Genomic DNA, 24811 nt, shown 5'->3' on the forward strand with positions numbered 1-24811 from the left:
TTTTCTATATATAAGATCATGTCGTCTGCAAACAGCGAGAGTTTTACTTCTTCATTGCCTATTTGGATTCCTTTTATTTCTTTTTCCTGCCGAATTGCTCTGGCCAAAACCTCCAGTACTATGTTGAATAAGAGTGGTGGGAGTGGACACCCTTGCTTTGTTCCTATTCTCAGAGGGATGGCTTTCAGTTTTTGCCCATTGAGTGTGATGTTGGCTGTGGGTTTGTCATATATGCCCTTTATCATGTTGAGGTACTTTCCTTCTATACCCATTTTATTGAGAGTTTTTATCATAAATCGATGTTGGATCTTGTCGAATGCTTTCTCTGCATCTATTGAGATGATCATGTGGTTTTTGTTTCTCATTTTGTTAATGTAGCGTATCACGGTGACTGACTTGTGGATGTTGAACCATCCCTGTGTCTCTGGTATAACTCCCACTTGATCATGGTGTATAATCTTTTTAATGTATTGCTATATTTGGTTTGCCAAATTTTTGTTGAGGATTTTTGCATCTATGTTCATCAGTGATAATGGCCTGTAGTTTTCCTTCTTTGTGTTGTCCTTGTCAGGTTTTGGGATCAGGGTGATGTTGGCTTCATAGAATGTGTTAGGGAGTGCTCCATCTTCCTCAATTTTCTGGAATAGTTTGAGAAGTATAGGTATTAAATCTTCTTTGAATGTTTGGTAGAATTCTCCAGAGAAGCTGTCTGGTCCTGGACTTTTATTTTGGGGGAGGTTTTTGATTACCGTTTTGATTTCTTTACTTGTGATTGGTCTATTCAGATTCTCTATTTCTTCCTGCTTCAGTTTTGGGAGTTTGTAAGAGTTTAAGAATTTATCCATTTCTTCTAGGTTGTCCAATTTGTTGGCATATAGTTTTTCATAGTATTCTCTTATGATCCTTTGTATTTCTGTGGTATCCGTTGTGATTTCTCCTCTCTCATTTCTAATTTTATTTATTTGAGTCTTCTCTGTTTTTCTTAGAGCGTCTGGCTAAGGGTTTGTCAATTTTGTTTATTTTTTTGAAGAACCAACTCTTTGTTTCATTGATCCTTTCTACTGTTTTTTGTTTTTTTTTAAAGATTTTATTTTTTCCTTTTTCTCCCCAAAGCCCTCCGGTACATAGTTGTATATTCTTTGTTGTGGGTCCTTCTAGTTGTGGCATGTGGGATGCTGCCTCAGCGTGGTTTGATGAGCAGTGCCATGTCCGCGCCCAGGATTTGAACCAACGAAACACTGGGCTGCCTGCAGCGGAGTGCGCAAACTTAACCACTCGGCCACGGGGCCAGCCCCCTTTCTACTGTCTTTTTTGTTTCAATATTGTTTATTTCTGCTCTAATTTTTATTATTTCCCTCCTTTTACTGACTTTGGGCTTTGTTCTTTTTCTAATTCTCTTAGGTGTCGTTTGAGACTGCTTATCTGAGATTTTTCTTGTTTATTGAGGTGAGCCTGTATTGCAATGAATTTCCCTCTTAGGACTGCTTTTGTTGTGTCCCAAGTGAGTTGGTATGGTGTGTTTTCATTTCCATTTGTCTCCAGATATTTGATTTCTTCTTTAATTTCTTCAATGATCCATTGTTTGTTCAGTAGCATGTTTAGTCTCCACATTTTTGCCCCTTTCCCAGCTTTATTCTCGTAGTTGATTTCTAGTTTCATAGCACTATGATCAGAAAAGATGCTTGATATTATTTCAACTCTCTTGAATTTGTTGAGGCTTGCTTTCTTTCCCAAGATATGGTCTATCCTTGAGAATGTTCCATGCACAATTGAGAAGCATGTGTAACCTGCTGTTTTTGGATGGAGGGTTCTATATATATCTATTAGGTCCATCTGGTCTAACTTTTCATTTAATTCTATAATTTCCTTGTTGACTTTCTGTCTGGATGATCTACCCATTGGTGTTAATGGGATGTTGAGGTCCCCAACTATTATTGTATTGTTGTTGATGTCTCCTTTTAGTTTTGTCAATAGTTGCTTTACAAATTTTGGTGCTCCTGTGTTGGGTGCATATATATTTGTAAGTGTTATGTCATCTTGGTGGAGTGTCCCTTTTATCATTATAAACTGCCCTTCTTTGTCTTTCTTTATCTGTTTTGCTTTGAAGTCTACTTTGTCTGATATAAGTATGGCGACACCTGCTTTCTTATGTTCATTATTAGCCTGGAGTATCGTCTTCCATCCCTTCACTCTGAGTTTGTGTTCATCTTTGGGGCTGAGGTGTGTTTCCTGGAGGCAGCATATTGTTGGGTCTTGTTCTTTAATCCATCCTGCCACTCTGTATGTTTTGATTGGAGAATTCAATCCATTTACATTTAGAGTGATTATCGAAATGTGGGGGCCTAACGCTGCCATTTTATCACTTGTTTTCCAGTTCTCTTGCATTTCCTTTGTTTCTCGTCCCATGATTTTTGGACTACTAATTCAGCTATGCAGATTTCTATATTGGCTTTCTTCTTATTTGTAATTTGTGTCTTTATTCTTGTTATTTGTTTAGTGGTTACCAAGCGGTTTGTATAAAACATCTCATAGATGAGATAGTTCATTTCCTTAGATTAAGATGTTCCATCCCATTCCTCTTTCCCTTCTAGGTTGTTATTGTCAGATTTGTTTTTCCTTCCTTCTTGTGTTGTGAGTTTGTGGTTAAAATGACAAGATTATATTTATTCTTGGTGTTTCCCTTCCTTTTATCTTTAATGTTATACTTAACTTTTGCTAACCTGTTCTGATGGAGAGCTGCAACTTTCTGATTTTGTCTTTCTACTTATCTCCTTTGCTCTGGGTTTTCTAACCCCTTTCCTTTTTTTGATTTTTCAGGTATGAGGGTCTTCCTGAGCATTTCTTGTAGGGGAGGTCTTGTGGCAATGAACTCCCTTAAATTTTGTTTATCTGGGAAAGTTTTTATTTCTCCATCATATTTGAAAGATATTTTTGCTGGATAGAGTATTCTTGGCTGCAAGTTTTTGTCCTTCAGAGTTTTGGATATATCATTCCACTCTCTTCTAGCCTGTAAGGTATCTGCTGAGAAATCTGCTGACAGCCTTATGGGGGTTCCTTTGTAGGTTATTTTCATCTGCCTTGCTGCCCTTAGTATTTTCTCTTTGTCATTGACTTTTGCAAGCTTCACTATATGCCTTGGGGTTGGTCTTTTTATATTGATAAAGTTTGGAGATCTATTGGCTTCTGTCACATGGAGTTCCAGCTCTCTCCCCAGGTTTGGAAAGTTCTCAGCCATTATTTCTTTGAACAGGCTTTCTGCCCCCTTCTCCTTCTCTTCTCCCTCTGGGATACCTATAATCCTTATGTTGCATTTCCTAATTGAGTCAGATAATTCTTGGAGAGTTTCTTCATTTCTTTTTAGTCTTAGTTCTCTCTCCTCCTCTATCTGCAGCATTTCTATATTCCTATCCTCTAAATTGCTATTTCTGTCTCCCATATTATCGATCCTACTGTTCAGAGAGCCCAGATTTTTCTTAATCTCCTCCATTGTGTTCTTCATCTCCAATATTTCTGATTGGTTCTTCTTTATAGTATTAAGCTCTTCTGTGACATAGCTCCTGAACTCGCTGAGTTGTCTATCTATATTCTCCTTTAACTCATTGAGTTTTTTAATGATGGCTATTTTCAATTCATTGTCATTTAGGTTATAAATTTCAGTGTTTTTGGGATTGTTTTCTGGGTACTTGCCATTTTCCCTCTGTTCTGGAGATTTAATATATTTTTTCATACTGCTTGATGGCGTGGATTTGTGCCTCTGCATAGAGATAGAGTTTAGTTACTGCTTCCACTTGCTTCTACCAGAGTGGGGAGGAGGAGCAGCTGTTTCATCTGCACTGACCAGGATCCCTGTCAGCTGTTGCTAACCAGACCTGGGCCCCTCCTCGTGGTCAGAGTGGGCCTGTGGGGGTCTCTCGTCAGCTGTGGGGACAATTGCAAGGGGGCCTCAGGTTGCTGGTGCCTACTGTCACAGACCACCTAGACACGCTCCCTCCTGAGGGTTTGCAGCAGTGTTATGGGCTTTCACCGTGGCCGGGAGCAGGTTAACCTAGATTCGCAGCTCTGTCACCATCAGGGCCTGCAAGATCTCACTTGTCCACTATGGGTTGCAGCAGAGCTATGGGTATCTACTGCAGTCTGTGGTTAGCTCACCCAGCTGTGCTACTTCTGCCTCAGGGCTTTCCAGCCTTGCGATTGCTGGGCAGGGCCTCTCCACTAACGCTGCGCAGAGGCTCTTGCTGTGGTTGCTGTGGGACCATGGATTTCCCCCCTGGCCCATGGAGCAGGCTTGCTGGGACTCCAACCTGTCACTGCTCACTCACACGGGCTCACTGGGTGTCCCTTGCCCCCTCTGGGCCACAGCAGGAGTCTGAGAGTCAGAGGCGGCTGGTGGGCTGCTGCACCACCCGGGATACTCCTGTCCCAGAGCCTCCCAGCATTCTGAATGCTGGGCAGAGACTCTCCACTAATGCCAAGTAGAGGCTTTCCCTGCGGCTGCTGTGGGACCGTGGGTTTTCCTACCGGGCTTAGGGGCAATCATGGGGGCTTAGGTAGGGCTGTAGTCAACTGTTTCCACCGTCACTCCGCTGATGCACGCACACGTCCACCCTTGCTGCGTGGCAATGCTATGAGTGTGTCCACTGGAAGAAAGTCCCTTGTAGTTACTAGGCTGTCCGAGGGTCAGGGGTCGGAGAGTTTTCACCTATCTCCACTTCCTCCCAGGGGGAAGTTCATCCACCTTCCGATGTATAGCAGCACAGGTCTCTCAGGCGTCCTGAGATGCTGTGTGGATATCCTTTGTTGACAGATGAATGTCCAATTAGTTGTAGATTCGAAGGGGGAGAGACAAAGAAAACTGCTCACTCTGCCGTGTTGCTGATGTCACTTATTGTTGAGTTTTAAGAGTTATTTGTATATTTTTGATAACAGTCCCTTACCAGATGTGTCTTTTGCAAATATTTTCTCCCACTCTGTGGCTTGTCTTCCCATTCTCTTGACATTGTCTTTCACAGAGCAGAAATTTTCAGTTTTAGTGAAGTCCAGCTTAGCAATTATTTCTTTCATGGATCATGTCTTTGGTGTTGTATCTAAAAAGTCACTGTCAAACCTCAAGTCATCTAGGTTTTCTCCTACGTTATGTTCTAGGAGTTTTACAGTTTTGCTTTTACATTTAGGTCTGTGATCCATTTTGAGTTAATTTTGGTTAAGGTTATAAGCTCTGTGTCTAGATGCATTTCTTTGCATGTGAATGTCCAGTTGTTCCACTGCCATTTGTTGAAAAGGTTTTCTTTGCTCCATTGTATTACTTTTGCTCCTTTGTCAAAGATCAGTTGACTATATTAATGTGGGCCTATTTCTGGGCTTTCTATTCTGTTCCATTGATTTATTCATTTATTCTTTCACCAATAGCACACTGTCTTGATTACTGTAGTTTGTAGTAAGTCTTAAAGTCAGGTAGCAGCAGTCCTCTGACTTTGTTCTTCTCCTTCAATACTGAGTTGGCTATTTTCAGTCTTTTGTCTCTCCATATAAATTTTAATCAATTTATTGATATCCATAAAATAATGTGCTAGGACTTTGATTGGGATTATGTTGAACATACAGATCAAGTTCATAAGAACTGATATCTGGACAATATTGAGTCTTCCTATCCACGAACATGGAATCTCTCTCCATCTATTTAGTTCTTCTTTGATATCTTTAATCAGTTTGGTAGTTTTCCTCATATAGATCTTGTACATATTTTGGTGGATTTATGCCTAAGGATTTCATTTTTTTAGGTTCTAATGTAAATGGTAATGTGTTCTTAATTTCAAATTCCACTTATTCACTGCTGGCATATAGGAAAGCAACTGACTTTTGTAAATTGACTTTGCATCCTACAATCTTGCTATTATCATTCATTAGTTCCAGGAGTTTTTAAAATCAATTCTTTAGGACTTTTTTTCTACATAGACAATTATGACATCTGGAAACAAAGACCATTTTATTTCTTCTTTTCCAATTTATATACCTCTTACCTCTTTTTGTTTTATTGCATTAGCTAGGACTTCCAGTCCAATGTTGAAAAGCAGTGGTGAGAGGGGACATCCTTGCCTTGTTCCTGATCTTTATGGGAAAATTTTAAGTTTCTTGCCATTAAGTATGACATTAGCTGTAGGTTTTTCGCAAATGTTATTTATCAAGTTGAGGAAGTTCCCCCTCTATTCCTAGTTTGCTGAGCATTTTTACCATAAATGGGTGTTGGATTTTGTCAGATGCTTTTTCTGCATCTATTGATCGGATCATGTGATTTTTCTTCTCTAGCCTGTTGATATGGTGGATTACGTTAACTGATTTGTGAGTGTTGAACCAGACCTGCATACCTAGGATAAATTCCTCTTGCTCGTGGTATATAATTCTTTTTATACATTGTTAGATTTAATTTGCTAATATTTTGTTGAGGATTTTTGCATCTATGTTCAATGAGAGATACTGGTCTGTAGTTTTCTTTTCTTGTAATGTCTTTGTCTGGTTTTAGGGTACTAGGGTAATGCTGGCCTCACAGAATGAGTTAGGAAGTATTGGCTCTGCTTCTATCTTCTGTAGAGAATTGGTACAATTGCTTCCTTAAATGTTCAGTAGTATACACCAGTGAGCCCATCCGGGCCTGGTGCTTTCTGATTTGGAAGGTTAGTAATCATTGACTCAACTTCCTTAATAGATATATAGGTCTATTCAGATTGTCTATTCATAAAACTTTCACAAAAAAAATTTTAAGATTAAAAAGTACTGGTTCTCCCCCAAATTAATCTATAAATTTAATAAATTCCAATGGTATTTTTCAAAGGAATGGATGATTGAAAGATGATTCAAAAGATCATCTGAAAGAGAAAAGGCTCAGGAATAACATATATATAAGAAAAAGCAAAAGATGAGTAAGGAGGCTTTGCCCTACCAAATATCAAGATGAACTGCAAAGCTACAGTAATTAAAATATGCAGAAAGTAGGAGGCCCGAAATTATCTGGAAACTTAGTTTATAACACAGGCAGTTTTTCACATAATCGAGTAGATCATTCAATAGTATTAGATGAGCTAACAAGCTATTTGAGAAGAATTTTTCCTTTCAGCAAAATCTTAAGACAGTTGGAAAATTAGACTATCAGATTTAGCACAAATCTAAGAAGTTTGATAACATCTGGGTGGGCAAGAGTATTAAGAAAATAGGTATTCTTATTTTTTCAAATTATTTTATTGAGGTCACACTGGCTTATAACATTGTGTAAATTTCAGGTGTACATTGTCATATTTCAGCTTCCATACACACTGCATCATGTTCACCATTAATAGTCTAGTTTTTATCCATCAGTATACATATTTGTCCCTTTATCCCTTTCACTCTCCCCCGACTCCCCTCCCCCTTGGTAATCACTAATCTGTTGTCCCTGTCTATGTGTTTTCTTCCACATATGAGTGAAATCATACAGCATTTGTCTCTCTCTGACTTATTTCACTTAGCATAATGCCCTCAAGGTTCATCCATGTTGTTGCAAATGTCACGATTTTGTCTTTTTTATGGCTGAGTAGTATTCCACTGTGTGTGTCTGTATATATACATATATAGCACATCTTCTTTATCCATCCATCCTTTTATGGACACTTGGGTAGCTTCCACGTGTTAGCTATTGTGAATAATACTGCAATGAATGTAGGGGTGCATATATCTTTTTGAATTATCCATTTCATGTTCTTCGGATAAATATCCAACAGTGGAATAGCAGGATCGTATGGTATTTCTATTTTTAATTTTTTGCGAAATCTCCATAGTGTTTTCCACAGTGGTTGCACCAGTTTGGATTCCCACCAGCAGAGTGTGAGTGTTCTCTTTTCTCCACACCCTCTCCAACATTCGTTATTTCTTGTCTTGTTAATTATAGCCATTCTGATGGGTGTGAAGTGATATTTCATTGTAGAAAACATGTATTCTTATACACTGTCCATATAAGAATCTATGTTACAACCTTTCTGAAGAATAATTTGCTGGTTATATATCAACCAGTGATCTTAGTTGCAAGCAAAAAAAAAAAAAAAAATCAACTCTAATTTAAGTACAAAAAGAACTTATTAAAGGATAATGGTTGGCTCCTAGAATCTACAGGAGAGTCTGAAACCAAGTGTGGAGTCTACACAGCCAAACCAAGTGCCCAAACCATGTTGCACAACTGAATATCCCATTATCACCGTCGCTGGGTACAAACACCCCAAATTCCTTGGCCTACACTGCCAATGCTGTACCCTGATGCTAGAACCTTTTCCACTGCTACATATAATTGTCCTTGCTGCTGCCATCTCACTAAAATGGAGTCTACCTGGGCCCTGCTTCTTCCTGTCATCAGCTTCCAATTCAAAGTCGGGAATAAGTATATCTGACTGGTGTAAACTAGGTTTCATGTCCAAGCCCTAGGGGCAAGGGAGCCTGGGAATGTGAGTATCTGGCATTTCAGCTTCTTTAAGAGGAAACAGATTGTATCTCTGAAGGTGGGAGATCTGCAAATACAGTTCAGGGGTTCAGACACTAGGATCCTACAAAGAATGACATTATGTCCATAACAGTGGTATATATTAAAATTATAAATACATATTACTCTTTAACTCCAAAATTCCACTGTAAGGAACTTGTCCTACAAACATATTTTTATGACCATACAAGAGAGTTCATTGCATGATAGTCTGAAATACAAAAAAAAAAAAAAATTAAATTCAGTAAGAACTGGTTAAATAAATAATTTTTTATATGAGAGTAACATGCAGCTGATAAAATATTTATTGAAGGAATGCTCACTATGTACCAGGAACCATGTTATGCACTGGGAATGCCATTGTAAGGAAAATGGAGAACAGTCTGAATGAGGTACTAATATTTGTTTTTAAATGCCAAAAATGTATTAAGTGGTTAAAAAAAGGATGACACCATTGGGAAAAAACTAGATATTTACTTTTGTTTGTATACACACACAGAAAACTTTCAGAGCAAAACACAAAAACCATTAGTTATCTCTGGAGAGTAGGAATGGACAGGGGTGGGTTCTTAATAATGTTTTGAATTTTTTCCTCTATTTGTAATTTTAAAATAATTTTTATAATTTAAAATTGGGAAATTTTATTTTTCAAATGATAGGATTGTATATTTTAAAGAAAAAACACAGAGAACCCATCGGGGGGTACAAGGTTTCCTTTTGGAGTGAAGAAAATGTTCAAAAATTAGATAGTGGTAATGGTCCTACAACTCAGGGAATTTTATCTATGGATAAATTTTATGTATGGTATAGAATTATATCTTAATAAAGCTGCTAATGGGAGATGAGGGAAGTCATCTCCAGGCTTATATGGAAGCTGACTTCAGATTTAAGATCCAAATTAATTTGACATTTGATGTTTTAAATTCAAAATGTAAGTGAATTTTGCCTTCTACTCTTCTATAGGTGCCATATTTATCCCTTAGCTCTCCTATCACTGAGGGTACTCTGACTTAATAACTGTAACATAACTTACCTATGAGGAGGAAAGGATTCCTTAGAAAACCAATAATAAGAATTCTGTTTCTCCTAAATAAATAGTTACTGATCACCTGCTACGTTTGAGGCATTAAAGTAGTTGCTGGGGATGGCTGTATATAGTGGTGAAATTACTATTTTGGGGGAGGGGGTAAGAAAGAGAAAGTGATTTTAAAATTTATTTATTTATTTTGTGAGGAAGATCGGCCCTGAGCTAACATCTGTTGCCAATCTTCCTCTTTTTGCTTGAGGAAGATTGTCACTGAGCTAACAGCTGTACCAGTCTTCCTCTATTTTTTGTATGTGGGGTGCTGCCACAGCAAGGCTTGATGAGCGGTGTGTAGGTCTTTGCCTGGGATCTGAACCTGTGAACTCCAGGCTCCCGAAGTGGAATGTGTAAACTTAACCACTGGGCTGCCCCCTAAAAATATTTTTTAAGTACCTAATAGGGTTTTTAAAAATAATTTTTTGATTAAAAAAACATAGTGGGTCTATTCTTATAAAAAAACACATTTTAAAAATAGAATTATATTTTGCAAGTTCCTTTTTTCTACTCAACCATTTATTTCTACTGTCGCTAGAGGATGTTCCCTTGGAAAACTGGTGAGAGGTTTGCAAGTTCACCCCAGGAATTTTAACATTAAGACTAGTGTTGGTAAACCGTGCTACCAGTTAGTACCCGGTTGAACCTACCTCAGTTTCCTCATCTATCAAATAGGGATAATAACAGTACCTACCTCATGGGGCTGCAGTGAAGACTACAGGAGTTAATCTATGCAAAGCATATAACATGGTGCCTGGCATGAATGCCAGCTCTTCCAACCATGTGATGCTCACAATGACTAACATGCTCAACCCTATGCGGCAAACAGTCATTCAAAATCAAAACACCAGCTCCTTGATAAGAAAGGCACAGGACCCAAACAAAGAAAAGTCTTAAAAGTTTTACTGATTGCCAAGAGGGAAACCTCATAAAATGAATGTTTTACTATGTTTCTAATTAGGAAGACAATATTATAGAGACATTAATTCTCCTTTGATTAACTAACAAATCTAACGTAGCTGTTCTGAATTGGTGGCAATTTTGTCCCCCAGAGGACATCTGCCAATGTCTGGAGACATTTTTGGTTGTCACAAGGAGGGGGCTGCTACTGGCTGGCATCTAGTGGGTAGAGACCAAAGATGCTGCTAAACATCCCAGAGTGTACGGGACAGCTTCCCGCAACAAAGAATCATCTGGCCCAAAGAAACTCTGATCTAACGCAATCCTTGATAAAATGATTCTAAAGTTCATTTGGAGGAATAAATGGGCACAACAGCCAAGAAATTTTGGGAGGAAAAAAAGTAAGGAGCGGTAATTGCTCTACTAGATACTAAAAAATATTATCAAACCACAAAAATAAAACAGTGAGGTTCAAGCATTAAGAACAGACAAATCAATGAAACATAGTAGAAAACTCAGACACAGATACAAGAATATATAAAATAATTTGGTGTAAATAGTGTATTTCAAATAAGTGGAGAAAAAGATAATTATTTAAGATATGATTCCCGGGCAATTGATTAATATCATATCTTATCAATTCTAATATCCAGAACATTTTCCCCAAACATCTTCAATCAGGATGCATCTTATAGTTAGTGTATACAATCTGTGTGGTAGTTTTTTTTTTTCCTGAAAAGCTGTTCTTGGACAGCAGGTCTTCAGTTTGGTGCTGTCTTAGAAACACAATACAGTACATGGTAGATGTTAAGCATACTCCATGCCATATAAGACAATTCAAATGAATTAAAGAACTAAGCATTAAGAATGAGATGGCAAAAGAACAATACTAAGGAAATAAGAGGAAAATAATCTCAGGGCAGGAAAGATCTTTCTAAACATAAAACAAAAGAAAAAAAACAGAGAAAAGATGCACAAATGCATAAATAAAAATGTAAAGCTTGATTAAGTAAAATACTACACATTATAGACTTATAAATTTAGTGTAATCCCAATTTTAAAAGCAGAAATTATTTGGAAGTTGACAAAATTATTTTAAAGTTTTTTGAAAGAATAAACATGTAAAAAAGCCAGAAAAATTCTAAAAAAGAAGAGCAATGAAGAGTTTCCTCTGCTTACAATTAAAACAGTATGTACCAAGGCCAGATCAGAAAGTCCAGAGACACAGAAATATATAAAAGTTTACCATTTGATAAAAGTAATATTTCAAACCACTGGGTAAAAAGAATGGATAATTCAATAAATGATGCTGGGACAACTAGCTAACAATCTGGAGAGAAAAATATTAGATTACCATTTCATCCCTTTTCTGAAACTAATTCTAGGTGGATTAATGAATTAAATGTAAAAAATATTTTTATAATCTTAAGAGTGAGGAAAGCCTTTCTAATCATGACAACAAAGACAGAAATCATAATTGAAAAGAGTGACAGATCTGACTATATAAAAATTTAAAACTTCTGTAAAGAAAACCAAAAGAAATCAAAAGTTAGGGAAAAATGTAACATGTAGGACACAGGAGGCTGTATTAGTTTCCTAGTACTAATTACCACAATCTGGCTGGTTTAAAACAACAGAAATTTATTCTCTCATGGTTCTGGAAGCTTAGAAGTCCAAAATCAAGGTGTTTTGCAGGGCCATGCTCTCTGCAGGCTCTAGGGGAGAACCCGTTCCGTGCGTTTCTCGTAGCTTCTGGTGTTGCCAGCACTCCTTGGTGTTTCTTGATTTGCAGCTGCCTAACTTCCATCTTTGCTTCCATTGTCAGCTGGTATTCTTCCTCTGTCTTTGTGTGGTCTTATAAGGACATCAGTCATATTAGATTAAGGGCTCACCCTACCCCTGGTGACCTCATCTTCAGTGACTACTTCTGCAACGACCCTATTTCCAAAGAAGGTCACATTCTGTAGTGGCGGTTAGGACTTCAACATATCTTTTTGGAGGACCCCATTGGACCCAGAAAGAGTCTGTAATATGTAAGTAAAATTTACAAACTACTAAGAAAAATAACACCCCAAAAGGACAAGAACAGGCAATTCACACACACACAATATATATATGTATCTCCACTAAACATGCACAAGATGTCCAGCTGTACTATATGCTGAGCACACTCTGACTCCAACCTTACTAGCTGCTCCTCCTCCCCTTGCCCTCACCTGGGCTAGGTCCTGGATGTTCTCCCTCTTGTAGACGCTCAGGTTAGATGATCTCATCCAGGTCAACGACTTCACTACAACCTACATGCTAATGACACCAAATCTGTGTCCCCAGTCAGGACTTCTCCCCTGGCCTCGAAACTCACTACAAACATCATACCTGGCAGCTCTAGTAGGCTATCCCATAGCATCTTAAATTTAACACCTTCAAAACAACTCTTGAATCTTTCCTCCAAACCTGCTCTTCCCCAAGTCATCTTCATTTCAATGAATGACATCAACATGCATCCAGTCACTCAGGCCAAAACCAGGGCATCATTCTTGATTCCTCCCTTTCCCTCATTATCCACATCCAAGTTATTAGGACCTGCTGATTTTGTTTCCTAAATATTTCCCATAGCCCTCCAGTCTCCCAGCCTGTACCACCACTCTAATCTAAGCTACAATTATTTCTGGTCTGGACTAATACAGTGACCTTCTAGACTGATCTCCCTGACTCCAATTTTGTCCCCTACAGTAAGGTGACTATATTTCTGGTTTGTTTGGGACAGTTCCCGTTTTCACCTGTTGCTTGACAATCTGTCCAGTTAGCACCCCCTTTCATTTGCAAAAGGATTCCCATTTGGATGATAAATTATATTGTCACCTTAACTTATAGTCTTTTCTTCTCACAGTAGCTAGAGTCACCTTTTGATAACGTAAATCAGATCATATCATTCCCCTGCTTAAAACTCTTCTTACTACATTTTCTTACTACATAGAATAAAATCCAAATTTCTTATGTGGTCTGTGAGGCCATATCTAACCTAGCCCACCTACTTCTCATCTCTTCCAACTCTGGCCTTCACTCATTACATTCCAGCCCCACCTGCCTTTCGATTCCTCTAATAAGTCATGCCCATTTTCACTTTCAAGCCTTTGTTTTTGCTGTACCCTTTGCAGTTACCTTAATCCCCTAGATCTTTTCATAACAAATCTGTTCTGTCATTTTGTTTTCAGACCAAATATTAACTCTTCAGAGAGGCCTTCTTTGAAAACACAATCTAATGTTCCCAACTCTACCCAAGTTACTACTATACTGTTTACTTATTTGTTTATTGCTTGTCTTTCTCCACTAGAGCGTAGGTCCATTGTTATCTCCTTCACCTCTGGTGCTCAGAGGCAGAGCATGTGTTCAAAAGTATTTATTGAAAAAATGAATCACAACCAAAGAAAAAAATTCAAACATGACAGCTCACAGAATCTGGCTATCAAATCAGCAAAGATTAAAAGAACAAAAATGCCTTATTTTTCTATCTAACATTCTATCACCTGACATTACATTTATGTGATGTTTACTGTGTCTCCCCCAGACTGAAATGAAATCTCCATGAGCGCAGGGACTTCGTTTTGTTCACAGCTGTATTCTCAGCACCTACAAGAGTGCCTGGCATGTAGTGAGTGTTCAATAAATATTTACTAGATAAACTGACAATATTTAGGGGTGACTAGTAGTGAAGAAAGGGATATGGTGAAAATATAATTGATGCACAACTTCTTTAGGAAATTTGACAATATATATCAAAAGCCCTTAAAGGGGCGCATACCTTTCCACTCAGCAATCTCACTTCTAAGAGGAACTTAGAACAAAGGAACAAGGGTACAAAGATTATTTATGAGAAAATTCCTCACTGCGTTGTTTATAATAGAGAAAATTTAGAAATGTCAGCATGATATCCACCAGTACATCATAAATATAATTATAAATCTGTACAATAAAATATTGGTGAAGACGTATTTATTGCTGTGGAAAGAGATAAAAAGTACATTAAGAGAAGAAAGCAAGCTAAAAACACCACATATATAGCAGGACTTCATCTCTGGAAAAACATGTATGGCGGACGCATGGGTATATATGAGCACACACATGCATTTACAGATAAAAGTTTAGACAGACATACATCGAAATGTTAACATTGATTATCTTTGGACAGTGAGATTAAGAGTAATTTTAATTTCCTTCTTTACATATTTCTAAATTTTTTCTAATAGTGTAACCAAAATTAATTGACTATCTGAACATGTTTTGGTTTAAAAGTGGAAAAGAAAAAGCAATAAAGATTATCAAAAACAAAAACATATTTCACCAAATCAATGAAGACTAAAGCTCAGGTTAAGAACCAGGAGTTCAGAAATGTCGACTACCGTATTGGAGATGGCTTTCTGATTTCCTGAATAAGCAAGCTTTTTCCCCTTTACAGTCAATATTTGTAAAAAACAGAAAAAAATTGTAAAACTGGTTTCTTTTACTTCATTGCCTACTAAGCTGGAGAAGGTCAGGCCCGGCTGAGAAACAACACAACGTGTAATAAAAGCTATCATTTATGCTGGGCATTGCCTCATTAAAAACCTGGTCCTACCAGATAGCTACCAATGTGCTCTAAAAGCTGAGAGAGGTGACAGAACTTGCTAAAGCTCACACAGCGGCCACGTAGGGGGTCCTGATTTGAACAGAGGTCTCCCTGATCTCAGGGCCTTCAGGAAAGACTAGAAAAAGGCACTTTAGGCTTTATAATCTTTCAAGTCTCTTAATGCCTCTGATCTTTTACGTGGTTTTCCTACCACCTTTACCTAACTTGCAAGAAAAATAAAAGAACAAGCCTGGAGTTTTTAGAAAGCTGGAGTAAGTATCTGGAGAAGCAAGATTTACATTGGCTACTAGTCTCTGGAACTTGCCCCTTATTTCTCTTCGACTCAAAAGGCTCAAGATCAAAATGTTTGGTTAGGTGGCCATACAGGAGGGGAGCAGTTTGCAAGTGCACCTGTCTGTGTGTGAAGGGCCACAAGAGACACAACAGACTGAGATAAGGACGACATCTGTGCATCTGAAGAAGGAAGCTGGACCAGGATGAGGGAAGATGGACAATACCTGGGAAGAAAGGAAGCAGGCAGGAAGGATAAAGTTAAAGTGGGACTGAAAGAAGGGGCAATAACCAAGGAGGAACTAAGAGAAAAGGCAGTTGTGAGTTATTCTGCAGTATTTTTTCCTTCTACCTTTTTCCTCTCTATACTCTTTTCCTCGATGATCTCAGTCAATAACAGGCCTTCGACGCTCCTTTCTATCTGGATGATTATCAAATCTCTCCAGTCCTGATTTTTCTCCAGAGTTCAATTTCTTTGGGTTGGCCACATCCACATACATTTCCCATCAGCCCTTTAAATTCAGTAGGTCCAAACTGAATGTAGCATCCCCTTCACCCCAGGCCTGCTTCTACTCTAGCAGCACTCACTTTCACTTATCAAACATCCACCTGAAGTGTTCTCTCTCTCCCATTCCTTCAACCATTCTTTCATCCAAGAAATATTTATTGTGGCTCTATTATGTCCCCTGCACTGCCACAGCACTAGGTACATCCATTCACTTACCAAGTCGGGTCACTTCTACCCTGTCCATCTGTTCATCCCATCTAAATTCTTTACTGAGATTTACTGAGAATCTCTCTTGCTTGAACGGTGGCAACGTAACGCTATATGTTAATCGGTTTTGCATACCATGCATTCTGTATTGACCACCTAACATTTACCACTACACCTGAGGCACAGATGGGGCTCACAGTGGAGCCTTAGGGACTACAAACTGGCTGGGAAGGGGACTGGAGGAGCAGAAGCTAGGAGATTTGTCTTGAAGGAACATTTGCATACATGAAGAAAGGTGTTTTCCTTAAACCGTGCAGTACAGATCTATACAAATAACATGAGGGTGACGATTCTTTAGTTCTGGCGTGTGGCTTGCGGGACTGGGAAGATTGACAGGGAGAAAGCCTGTTCACCTCCACCCCTTGAATACTCAACAGCCACTTGTTGAATATATCACCTTCTATGACAGGGACCAGGGATGTTGTGTTCTCCCTTGTACCTCCCCCGACTCCTAGAACATCTGGCTCATAGTAGGGGTTCAATAAATATCCATAGAGGATTCTAGAAAGGCATGAACCATAGATATTTTATTCACAACCTCAGGAAGAAGGACGAAGACTAAAGAACCTAAGGGAGAAAGAAAGAGTGCAAGATGTTTCCCTCCCTATTCCTTCAGAGCCTGGTAAATGTTTGCTAAGCGAAATAAATCATCCTCCTGCACGACTCCAAACTCGGGCCCCTCGCTCGGCCGCCAGGCCCTGGAGCGCGGCCACCACCTGGCCCAGGCCCTGCTGCCCTCCCTCCGGGCCGGGGTCCTGTTCCCTCCCTGCACACAAGCGCACCCACCACAAGGCGAACAATTACACGCTCCCGCGTCGCTGCCTCGAGGTCCGCGACTCCCCCACGACCCCCTGTCCCCGACCCCCAGCCCTGCCGCCGCCCCCACGGGCTCCAGGGTTGCCCGCGGCCCCGCCTGACCCCGCCGCCGGCTGTGGGCTCCCGCACCCCCGCCCCCGGAGCTTCCATGTGCTCGGCCTTGAGCGCGGAGCCCGGAGGCCTGGCCGCCCAGCCCGGGCCCGCCGCGCTCCTCCGGGCGGGGAGGCCAGGGAGGCGGCAAGGCGGGAAGCGGCCGCAGCTGTGAGGCGCCAGAGGGCGGGCGGCAGCGGGCCGGACCGAGGGTGGCGCAGACGCGCGGCCAGAGCGGAGGCGGCGCTCTGGTGGCGGCGGGGCTCGGCAGCCGGCCGCTCGCTCACTCACCACGGTCCGGCGGGGCAGCGCGCCGGGGGGCCGCGACAGGGCCCGGCGGATCCTCCGCGGCCGGCCCGAGCGGGCCCCCCCGGAGCTCTCGGAGCCGCTGTCGTCCGAGATCACGATGAAGTCCTCCATGGCTGCGGGCCCCAGCCGAGTCAGCGCGCGGGCGGCCGGCGACCGGGGCGGTGGCGACGGCGGCGACTTCGGTTCCTGCTGCTGAGGCGGCGGCGGCGGCGACGACCCGGGCCATCAGCCCGCCGGCCCCGCCCCTTCCCGCCCCGAGCCCCGCCCCCGCCGGCCCGGCCCCTCCCCCGCCCCGCCCGAACCCCGCCCCCTGGCGGCCGGCGGGTCAGGGCCGCGGGCCCCGCGCTTGGCGGGGGCGCCGGTCGTCCCTTACCGAGGAGAAAAAAAGAGAGAGAAAATCAAGTCGGAGCCGGCTTAGGCAGTGTTGGGGGCGGCAGTGCGAGACGCTGGGGCCCGAGGGCTTCCACCGCTGCTGCCTGCTGACTGAAGCGTGAAGTGGGGTGTGCACGGGCCTCTCTGAGACAGCCTCGGCCACTGACCCACTGACCGGGACAGGGCCCTTGAGGGTGGGGACCTGGCCTCTACCCCTGACTGGGGTAGAGGGGCCCCCGACTGACTGGGGGGGAGTCTTGGCCTCTGATTGGGGTAGAGGGGCCTCGCCTGACTCGGGGTGGGGGGAACCTGGCCTCTTACTGGGCTGGGGGCCCTGGCCTCTGAGGGGTAGAGGGACGTCTCACTGACTATGGGGGGGGGGGGACCTGGCCTCTGACTGGGGGTAGAGGGCCCCACTCCTTTGTGCACATGTGCAAGTACATCTGTAGGGTAAATTCCCAGAAGTGGAATTACTGGGTCAAAGGCAATGTTTCTGTTGTTCTTTTGATAAATGATACCAGATTACCCTCCTAAGTTGCACCAATTTACAGTTTCACCAACAATCTTTGTTACTCAGAAATTTAAATTATGAGCTTTAGAGACTTGTTCAGTTGGTGACAGAAACTGAAAAATGCACAAGAGAATCCATGAAGTAGAAGATGCCATTAATAATTGGGTGTTATGAATGAGCAAAGTTATAAAGATGGAAGAAGATGTCCTCAGTAGAGGGAGAAGGGGTAGGTAGGTGGTCAGTTGTAGGGCAGAAACGTTAAAATCAAGATGGGATCTGTGTTGCAATAAATGTGGGGTATTGAAAAATCCTGCTACTCAGCCTCCGGCAACTTGGTGAGATGTATTAACAGATCCAAAGGAAAATGTGTTTATTAGAAGGGGGATTGGTTCCTAAAGGAATGGTTATCAGATGCTATGTAAGTCCTGTCTAGTGCAGTGATTCTCAAACTTTAGTGGGCATCAGAATTGCCCAGAAGGCTTTTTTAAAACACAGATTGCTGGGCCCCACCCTAGAGTTTCTGATTCAGTATGTATGAGGTGGGTCCCCAAAATTCCCATTTCTAACAGGTTCCCAGGTGATGTTGATGTTGCTGTTCTAGGGACCACACGTTGAAAACCACTGGTCTGGTGGACAGGGAGTCCGTGGACAATACATTTCAGATCTTCTGGTCAAATGGCTGAAATCGTTCTTGTTGTGAAGGGATTCATTAAGTTATGTTCATCACGTGCCATTAAACATTTAGTTTATTTAACTCCCTGCTTCTTGAAACACTGTCCTCTAAACTTCTGTAACTGCGCCTTTCTTACCACTTCTTTTCAGTCTCCTTAGCTGACTCCTGCTCCTCTACCCACTGCTTAAATCTCGATGTTCCTCAGAGTTCTGACATAGGCCACCTTCACATGTTTCTCCCTATGTAATCTCAACTATTCCCATGGCTTTAGTGATCATTTTTTGCTGATATCTCCCACAGATTTATCTCCAGCCCAGCCTTGTCCTCGAAGCTCCAGATGTATATGTCCAAATGTCTGTTGAATCTCGTAGGCATCTCAAATTGAATATGTTTAAAACTGAACTCACCCTCCTGCTCCAGAAAGCCTACTTCTCCTTCGGTGTTCCCTGTCTCAATGAGTGGTGGTACTGCTAGCCAGCAGTTGCTCAAGTGAGAAATCTGACCACTATGCTTGATTTCTATCTTCTTCTCATCAATCCGTCCTGTCTATTTTACCTCCTAAATATTTCTTGCATCCGTTCGCTTCTTTTGGCCTCTGCTGTTGTGATTCTAGGCAAGTGAATATCACTTATGGCCCAGTTGACTGTAGTAGCCTCCTATCCAGGCTTCCTGAATCTATTCTTGTCCTCTTTCATTCCATCCTCCACACTCAGCCAAAATGTTCTTTAACAAAGTATGTAATCATGCCCCCTTCGTGTCTTTCTAATGACACTTAGTCTGCTCAGGCTGCCGTAACAAAGTACCATGGACTGGTTGCTTAAACAACAGAAATTCATTTTCTCGCAATTCTGGAGGTGGGGAAGTCCAAGATCAAGGTGCTGGCCAATTCGGTTCCTGGTGAAGACCGTCTCCTGGGGTTGCAGATTTCTCATTGTATCCTCACATGGCCTTTCCTCAGTGGGTGAGAAAGAGATATATAAATCTCTTCTTCCTCTTATAAGGCCACTAATGCCATCATGAGGGCCCCCTCCTCAAGTTCTAATCTAACCTTAATTACCTCCCAAAGGTCCCGTGTCCAAATCCCATCACTCTAGGGGTTAGAGCTTCAACATATGGATTTTGGGGGAACACAAACATAACACAGTATAAACTTCTAAATATGAGTACTTTTGTAATTATGTAAATAGATGCTATATTTATATGTAACATGTTATATATTATACATTATATATAAATATATTTATATATATAACATATAAATATAACATTTCACTCTAAATTTTACCTTAAAAAAAGAAATGGAAAAAATTTTGAACTCTATAATATGCATGCTGTATTGTTGAGGTGTGAAGTGTACTGATGTCTGCAGGTTACTTTGAAAGGCATCAAAAATAACATGGATAAATGTGTAGATGGATAGATATGGGTAAAGCAAATATAACAAAATGCTAACGTTGGCAGATCTGCATGGTAGTAATATGGGTATTCACTTTTAACTTTTATGTATATTTGAATGTTTTCATATTATGTTGAGAAAAAATTTAAAATTAAGAAAGTTAGTTATGATTTTACCATATTTTAAAAAGCTAAAAAACGGAGATTACCATGAACCCTATGTATCCATCATCTAGCTTCAAGAATTATCAATCTTGTTCTATTTATGTTCCCACCCACTTTCTCACCCCGACCTTCCTGAATTATTTTGAAGTAAATCTCAGATATCACCTTGTTTATTCTGTAGACATTTCAGTGTGTATCTTTAAAAGAAACGGAATCTTCATTCAACAAAGTGTTGTTGAGCACGTATGCTGTACTCAAGGGACACAATAGACAACATAGACGTGGTCTCTGGTCCATGGTGCTTATAATTTATGGGGAAGACAAACAATAAACTACTAAATAATTATACATTATTATAAGTATATAAACAGTTTGAGAAGTCTTAGCTTTGTATACAGGATTCTAGGCCCACCCCCAGAGAATCTGGTTCATAACCTCCAGAGTAGGTCCTTGGGGGTCTTTCTTTTGCTGAGGAAGATTCACCCTGAGCTAACATCTGCTACCAATCTTCCTCTTTTTTTTTTTGTGAGCTGCCACCACAGCATGACCACTGACAGACCAGTGGTGTAGGTTCGCATCTGGGAACCAAACCTGGGCTGCTGAAGCAGAGTGCACCAAACTTAATCACTGGGCCGCTGAAGCAGAGTGCACCAAACTTAATCACTAGGCCACTGGGGCTGGCCCGAAAAGTCTTAACTTTTGAGACATAAACATAAACGATTTAATGTTTCCCCAATTACCATTACCACTGTCTCTAGAAATCCTCTTGCTCTCTGGAAAGCAGATTCCCTTAAGAATATTCTACTCTGGTCCCATAACTGCGCAGTCACTTTCAGTAACTAGTACAGTCTCATTCCAAGTATTTTGACTTAGGCCAGCCCGTTTTAATCTTTAATCTCATATTTAATTCATAGCTCTTCCTGTTCTCCTGGTGCAGGTGGACTTGTGGCTACAATGGCTCTTAGTGGACGGGGTGATAATGTCATTCTTCTTCTCTCTCCTTGGCTCTTGCTCCTCCCAAGTAGGGATAAGGGGGAGAGAGAAAGAGTGTTCTCTGCAAGACTGTCCTTGAAAAGTCTGTTTTTTTTCTGTTGGTTGTTGCAACTTCAGTAACAGTTCTCCCAATGTGTCAGGAGTCCAGATGCCAGCTCTCTTACTTGGACTGGGCACACTGTTGCTCTCTGTAGCCTCCCCTGTGCACTCCCTAACTTAGGAGAGGTCAGTCTCAACCCCTTTCTTCCGGACATTCCCCCCGAGGCCTTGCCGGGGCACTCTAACATATAGCCTTTTGTTGTTGGGGATCTTTGTCTGGAGGCTCTTGGGGAGTGCTAGCAAGAGCCTTGAGCCTCAGCCACCTTCTGTACTCTCCAGTTGACTCACACATGGAGAATTTACATATATAATTCAAGGAAGAAGGGAATAGAGGCAGCTCCCATCTTGGTGCCCCTCTCTTAGCACCAACTATCTCTTTTCTCCCTTCCTTCACCCCCAAGGGCATCAGTAGTTTGGGGACTTTCTAAGCTTGGGGAGTGGGGAGAAGAATAGTTTGGTGCACTTTAATCTTGTAGGAATGGGGGAACAAGTTGAATGGCCCCCATCTTCTTTAGCTGGGGAGAGGTTATGGATGGTTGCCATCTACAATAAGTAATGTTCATCCATGGATATATGAACAAATTTGGAAAAAAATTCAAATATCTACTTTTGTTGCAGAATTTATGATAGAGTGATTAATATAACTAGCTGACGTTCAAGCATAAAAATAGTGATATAACTTTAGGAATACAACAATGTTCTCATTGTATATATCTTTCCCATCAGCCATCCTGCCTGAAACTCAGGAAACACAGGGTCCCTGGCTATGTGATATGAGTAGACTTGAAAAGTACCTTGTTCTTATTTGGCAACCCAGATGGATGAATATTGGCCCTGAAGTTGCTTTTCTTAAAACTGTAAGTAGTGTTGGTTTTATTTTCTTGGCTATCCTGGATCTGTCTTCAAATATGCTGTTTACCCAAGATTTCCAAAATGATGGATGGTGTCTTTTTCAGAAATTAGTATGTGTGTGTATTTTACTTTTCTTTTTTTCTGGGTGACTTGTCTTACATTTTTTTCAGATTTATAGAGATATAATTGACATATAACATTGTGTAAGGTTTTTGTTTTTTTTGTTTTTCTGGTGAGGAAGATTGGCCCTGAGCTAACATCTGTTGCCAATCTTCCTCTTTTTGCTTGAAGAAGAGTCTCGCTGAAATACATCTCTTCCAGTCGTCCTCTGTTTTGTGTGTGGGATGCTGCCACAGCATGGCTTTATGAGTGGTATGGAGGTCCATGCCCGGGATCCGGGCCCAGGAACCCTGGGCCACCGAAGTGGAGCATGTGAACTTAACCACTATGCCACCAGGCCAGCCCCATAACATTGTGTAAGTTCAAGGTATACACTGTGATGCTTTGATACACATACATATTGCGAAATGTTTATCACAGTAAGGTTAGTTAACATATCTTTTACCTCACCTAGTTACCGTTTTGTTGTTGTTATGGTGAGAACAGAAAAGCTCTACTCTCACAGCAACTTTCAAGTTTACAATACAGTGTCATTAACTATATCATCATGCTGTATATTAGATCCCTGGAACTTATTCATCTTATAACTGAAAGTTTGTACTGTTTGACCAACATCATGCCATTTCCCCCACACCCTAGACCCTGGTAACCACTATTCTAGTTTCTGTTTCTGAGAGTTTGATGTTTTTAGATTCCACATATAAGTGAGATTATAGAGTATTTGTCTTTCTCTGTCTGAATTATTTCACTTAGCATGATGCCCTCAAGGTCTATCCATGTTGTCGCAAATGGTAGGATTTTCTTCTTTTCTTTGGCTGAGTAATATTTGCGTGTGTATTTTTCGAGGTGACACTTCTTCATACAATTATTCCCCTCAACTCATACATTAATCCCATGTAAACTGAAAGGCTAATGCAGTCATTTATTCATCCAGTGAACACTGTATTTGCTGAGTGCCTACTAGGTGCCAGGCACCTTGTTAGGGGCTGAGGATGAAACAGAGCAAGACAGCCGTGGCCTCTGTCCTCACAGATCTTAGCAGTGAAGAAGGTCATTGGGATTCTGATTGGGATTGCATTGAATCTCTAGATTGCTTTAGGTAATATGGACATTTTAATTATATTTATTCTTCCAATCCATATGCATGGACTATCTTTCCATTTCTTTATGTCATCATCAATTTCTTTCGATAATATGTTATAGTTTTCATTGTATAGATCTTTCACCTCCTAGGTTAAATTTATTCCTAGATATTTTATTCTTTTTGTTGTGATTGCAAATGGGATTGTATTCTTGAGTTCTCTTTCTGTTAGTTCATCATTAGAGTGTAGAAATGCAACTGATTTTTGTAAGTTGACTTTGTATCCTGCAACTTTGCTGTTGTTAATTATTTCAAATAGTTTTCTGATGGATTCTTTAGGGTTTTCTATATACAGAATCATGTCATCTGCAAACAGGGAGAGTTTCACTTCTTTCTTTCCAATTTGGATTCCTTTTATTTTCTTTTTCTTTCCTAATTGCTCTGGCCCAAACCTCCAGTACAATGTTGAATAGGAGTGTTGAGAGTGGGCACCCTTGTGTTGTTCCTGTCCTCAGAGAGATGGCTTTCAGTTTATCTCCATTGAGTATGATGTTGGCTGTGAGTTTGTCATATATGGCCTTTATTATGTTGAGGTACTTTCCTTCTATACCCGTTTTATTGAGAGTTTTTATCATAAATGGATGTTGGATCTTGTTAAATGTTTTCTCTGTGTCTATTGAGATGATCATGTAGTTTTTATTCCTCATTTTGTTAATGTGGTTTATCACATTGATTGATTTATGCATGTTGAACCATCCCTGCATCCCTGGTATAAATCCCACTTGATCATGGTGCATGATTGTTTTATTGCATTGCTGTATTCGGTTTGCCAATGTTTTGTTGAGGATTTTTGCATCTATGTTCATCAGTGATATTGGCCTGTAATTTTCCTTCTTTGTGTTGTCTTTGTTTGGCTTTGGTATCAGGGCGATGTTTGCCTCATAGAATGTGTTAGGAAGTATTCTGCCTTCCTCAATTTTTTGGAATAGTTTTAGAAGGATAGGTATTAAATCTTCTTTGAGTGTTTGGTAGAATTCTCCAGAGGAGCCGTCTGGTCCTGGACTTTTATTTTTTGGGAAGTTTTTTTTTTTTTTTAAAGATTGGCACCTGGGCTAACAACTGTTGCCAATCTTCCCTTTTATTTTTAAGGATTGGCACCTAGGCTAACAACTGTTGCCAATCTTTTTT

At 40.7% G+C, this 24811-nt stretch overlaps 1 protein-coding gene across 3 annotated transcripts in view; it reads right to left on the minus strand.

The window, feature by feature from the left end:
- Positions 1–17576, minus strand: part of SIMC1 (SUMO interacting motifs containing 1) — a 98111-nt gene extending 80535 nt beyond the window's left edge. For all 3 annotated transcript variants that reach the window (XR_006889339.1, XR_006889338.1, XM_046666120.1), the window contains exon 1: positions 17345–17576. Coding sequence is in view for 1 of the 3 variants with exons in the window: in XM_046666120.1 (XP_046522076.1) it covers positions 17345–17473 (129 nt within the window). In the remaining 2 variants the exon portion in view is untranslated. The remainder of the gene's footprint in view (positions 1–17344) is intronic.
- Positions 17577–24811: the final 7235 nt, after the last annotated feature.

This window comes from Equus quagga, chromosome 7, assembly GCF_021613505.1.
Source record: "Equus quagga isolate Etosha38 chromosome 7, UCLA_HA_Equagga_1.0, whole genome shotgun sequence".
In the NCBI taxonomy this organism is placed as follows: Eukaryota; Metazoa; Chordata; class Mammalia; order Perissodactyla; family Equidae; genus Equus; species Equus quagga.